The 4501-nt window shown below is 29.1% G+C and overlaps 1 protein-coding gene across 1 annotated transcript in view; it reads left to right on the top strand.

Annotated features, from left to right (window-relative positions):
- The first annotated feature begins 2208 nt into the window (after window positions 1-2208).
- Window positions 2209-4501, top strand: part of LOC122260195 (pro-resilin) — a 6213-nt gene continuing 3920 nt past the window's right edge. Inside the window, exons 1-2 of the mRNA XM_086535389.1 lie at window positions 2209-2237; window positions 2395-2469. Coding sequence (XP_086391515.1) covers window positions 2226-2237; window positions 2395-2469 — 87 coding nt within the window. The 5' untranslated portion in view covers window positions 2209-2225. The remainder of the gene's footprint in view (window positions 2238-2394; window positions 2470-4501) is intronic.

The raw sequence follows: 4501 nt of genomic DNA, 5'->3' as shown, positions 1-4501 counted from the left end.
CCCCACCCACACAACCAACACCAACACAACCCAACCAACATATAAATTCACCCACCCCACATACCCCAAACACACCACACCCACACACACCACCCAACCCCCCACAAAAACACTCCCAACAACATCAATCACAAACCCCCCTACCCCACAACCACCATATATATCATATAAATATTTTTTACATCCCCCCACCCACTTACGCTCACTTAATAAAAAATATAAAAATCACTAAAAACAAAAACACATAAATAAAAAATACAAACCAAATTATCTATACTTATTCCAACTATAATCTAATACTAAATATATAATCATATCTACTATAAAATTGCGTGTTTTTTTTTTGTTGTGTGTATGTTAGTTATTTTTAGTGTTATATAATTCACCCCCCCCAAATTTTATATGCTCACCCCTATATACTACTACTCTATATATATAAATATTATATTATTATATAATATATGTGTGTGTGAGTGTGTGTGTGGTGTGTGTGTGTGTGTGTTATATAGAGAGTGGTATACACCAAAATATATGGGTTGTTTAGTTTTTTATATTATATATATATTATTTATTTTATATATATATATATTATATATTCATATTTATATATATATATAGTTATATATATATATATATATATATATATATATATGTATGTATAATGTATATATATGTATATATAATTATATATATATATATATATATTTAATATATATTATTTATATTTATACTATATATACATACATAATATCTATATATTTGTATATCTATATATATATATATAGCTATCTATCATCTATATATATATATATATATATATATGTAGATATATATTTATTTATATATACATATATATATATATATATATATATATATATATACATATATATATATGGATGTATGTAGAGAGAGAGAGGGAGATTCAATGTATACGTTAAAGGATTGATACAGATATATGAATCCTTTATTACTGTTATTTTACTATTTATTCTAATTTTATTTTATAAATAAAGTAACTGATAAATCTTTAGCATATTCCTTTTATCAGTCTTGAGATTTCTCCCACAGTCAAAAAAGCCCTTATATATATATATATTTTTTTTTTTACTATTGATCTTTACCACTCTGGGATAAAAGGAAGAATACAAATATTTGAATATTATTTTTCTTTGTATCGATCAATGTTGCTCCACGAAGCATCTTTATTGTCCAGAAAAAAAGACACTTCAACTTCATATGTTAATTGCTGTATCTATCCTTTACAAACTACTTTTGAACAGAATTAATTCCCTACATATGTTTGTCTATTAACCTGATCTAAGTAACACCCTCCTTTAAGTAACCATACTAAGGAACGCCCTACTCATTTTCTTCACATTTTCTCTCCTATTCTTTGCAATATTACTATTCTCTTTTCATAAAATTCATCTTCTCTAATGCACAAATTAAAGGATGGGGTGTTACATTACCCCAATGTTCCATAAATCTTCTACTTACGGCTTGTTTTCTTTCACCATATTTTACGGTAACTACAACTTTTACATTTAATTTACTGGAAATCAGATTGGGATTATGATCACGTATCTGTAAGAGAGGAAAGAATTCGAGCCAAATCAGGGAATAAATTCCCATAATCATATATATCAAATAAATCATATATATATATATATATATATATATATATATATATATATATATATATATATATATATATATATATGAATACATATATTCATGTATATTTGTGTGTGTGCGTGTGTGTGTGTGTGTGTGTGTGTATGTGTGTGTATGTGTGGTATTGGAATAATAATTTCTATCCTCTCTTTTCTATATATATATATATTTATATATATATATATATTATATATTATATATATATATATATATATTTATATGTTTTATATTATATTATTATATATATTATATATATTATATTTTGTATATATATACATATTTAATATATATACATACAAATGTATATACATTATTTATTCATTTATTCATTTATCTATAGATGTACGTATGTGTATGTGAATGGTATGTAATACCATTCGTTTCTGTGTCATTATTTGCTTTTTCTTATTCATTAATCTTCGCAATGTGTTGTAGTAACATGGAAAAAAAAAACTTGACTGACCTTGCACCCGCCCAGCTCCCGTGCAGTGGTATATATTGGTTCGCGTCAAAATGGTCGGTATCAGTTTCCTTTGAACTAATATCTCAACATGAACACGAAGGTAAACGTATCTGATGGCCTCTACCGCATTATTGGGAATTTTATTAAGGAATATGATATCTAGATCCACGCCCCACCCCAACTTTCTCTGTCTCATACACACTCACATTGCCTTCTTTTAATGATTTTGATTATTCAACAAAACATTTTTTTTTCAGATCTTCATCCTTTTGGGTCTGGCAGCTGTTGCTGCTGCAGACAGCTTCGAATCCTACGAATACCGACCACCACAAGTAAGTAATTCAAACAATCATCTCACTGTGCAAAATACATCTTGGTAACTTCATTTTCTTTTTCTTTCTCTATCATAAAGAGTAATAACAGCAGCAGTAAAGTTAGCTGTAACTTTCCCTGTGTACTATCAAAGAGCTTTTATTCTCATTAATTTTTACCTTCTCTTAGGAATCATTTTGTTAATATTTCGCTTTCTTACAGAGACGTTATTCCTCTGAGGAATCCTACGAATCCGGAGAGGCAAAATACGACTTCAACTGGGCTGTCAAGCACGACGATTCCGGTAACAACTTCGGACACCAGGAAGCCCGTGACGGTGAAGACACTCAGGGATCCTACTACGTGCACCTTCCCGACGGCCGCCTGCGACGTCAGATACGTCGTGGACGGTGACGACGGTATACGTGGCCGAGGTCAACTACGATGGCGAGGCTCGTTTCCCCGACTCGTAGAGTCCGCTTCCTTCGAGTCTCGGGAATACAGGCCACGATACGTCTATGACTCAACGAGTCAAGTAAAGATTATGAACAAAAGATTGGAACAAAGAAGACTTTCGGAAATGATGAAAATATTTATGTATTTATATGAATAAATCTGCATTTTTAATCATGCAATTTTACTCAAGCCTAGATAATGAGATTAAATACATTCAGTGTTTTCTACCAGCATATAATTTGCATACGTCAACATGCAACATACAAAGCAACATTAATTCCTGTGATGGCATTGGGAGAATGCAAAGAAGTTTAAAAAGTTAGATATCTTACACTATACGTATGCTTATTTTGTATTCAGTTTTATTTTCCCTATATTGATTCATGCATTTCTTCGTTCTTTTTTCTTCTTCTTTTTCTTCGTCTTTCACTCTTTCTTTTCTTGAATTTCCTTCTATATTCGCATAGGTTTATATATTCAGTTATATATTTATTTATATTCATATTCATACATACGCATATATTTATTTATATATTATATATAATATATATATTATATATATATATATATAATATATATATATACATATTTGTCTATCTCTCTTTCTCTCTTAATATATATAATATATATATATTCTATATATATATATATATATATATATTTATTTATATTATGTGTGTGTGTGTGTGTGTGTGTGTTGGGGTGTGTGTGTTTGTGTGTGTGTGTGTGTGTCGGTGTGTGTGTATGTATACATATATATTATGTATATATATATATATATATATATATTATATTTATATATATATATATATATACAACACCACACCCACACACACACACACACACACACACACACACACACAACACATATATATTATATACACACACATATATATATATATATATATACACATATATATATATTATATTATATATATATATATATATATATATATATATATATATATATATATATGTATGTATGTATGTATTTGAAATATGTATAAAGACACCTTCGCACTCTCATCCATATATGCATTTTTAAATAAAGCCACTCTCACACACTCATATCATATTATTCATGTATATAAATACAAACATGCAAACAAACATATACACACGCATATCCGAATTATATACACTCATACATACAGAAGCACATTTCTAACATTCACATGTACACACACATATACACACGCTTATCCGTATCACACACACACATACAGATGCACATTTTTTAAACAGTCCACATGTACACACAATATAAACAATATCCACACGCACGCCACCCACACTATAAAATCAAATACACATGCCTCACAACCAAACACAAGACTAGTGGCTTTGCAAAGACAAGAAACATCCTTGAACTTATAGGTGGGCGTCCCAAACGTAATATTTCATCATTCCATTAAAAGCAGGCTCGGTTCTTCAAAACCTAGAGGATCAAAGCACTCACAGAGAAGATCAAAACAAAAAAGCGTGTTACTTATGCCCGTGTGTATAACAAACCTACACACACACACTCATACTTATCGTCATGTATGTATGGTAAGCATATATATATAATATTTATATATATATATATATATATAT

The sequence above is a fragment of the Penaeus japonicus genome, unplaced genomic scaffold, assembly GCF_977035675.1.
Source record: "Penaeus japonicus unplaced genomic scaffold, GWHDUDI00000001_assembly GWHDUDI00000270, whole genome shotgun sequence".
Taxonomy (NCBI): Eukaryota; Metazoa; Arthropoda; class Malacostraca; order Decapoda; family Penaeidae; genus Penaeus; species Penaeus japonicus.
The sequence above is the reverse complement of the archived record's forward strand: the minus strand, read 5'-3'. Positions and strand labels throughout refer to the sequence as shown.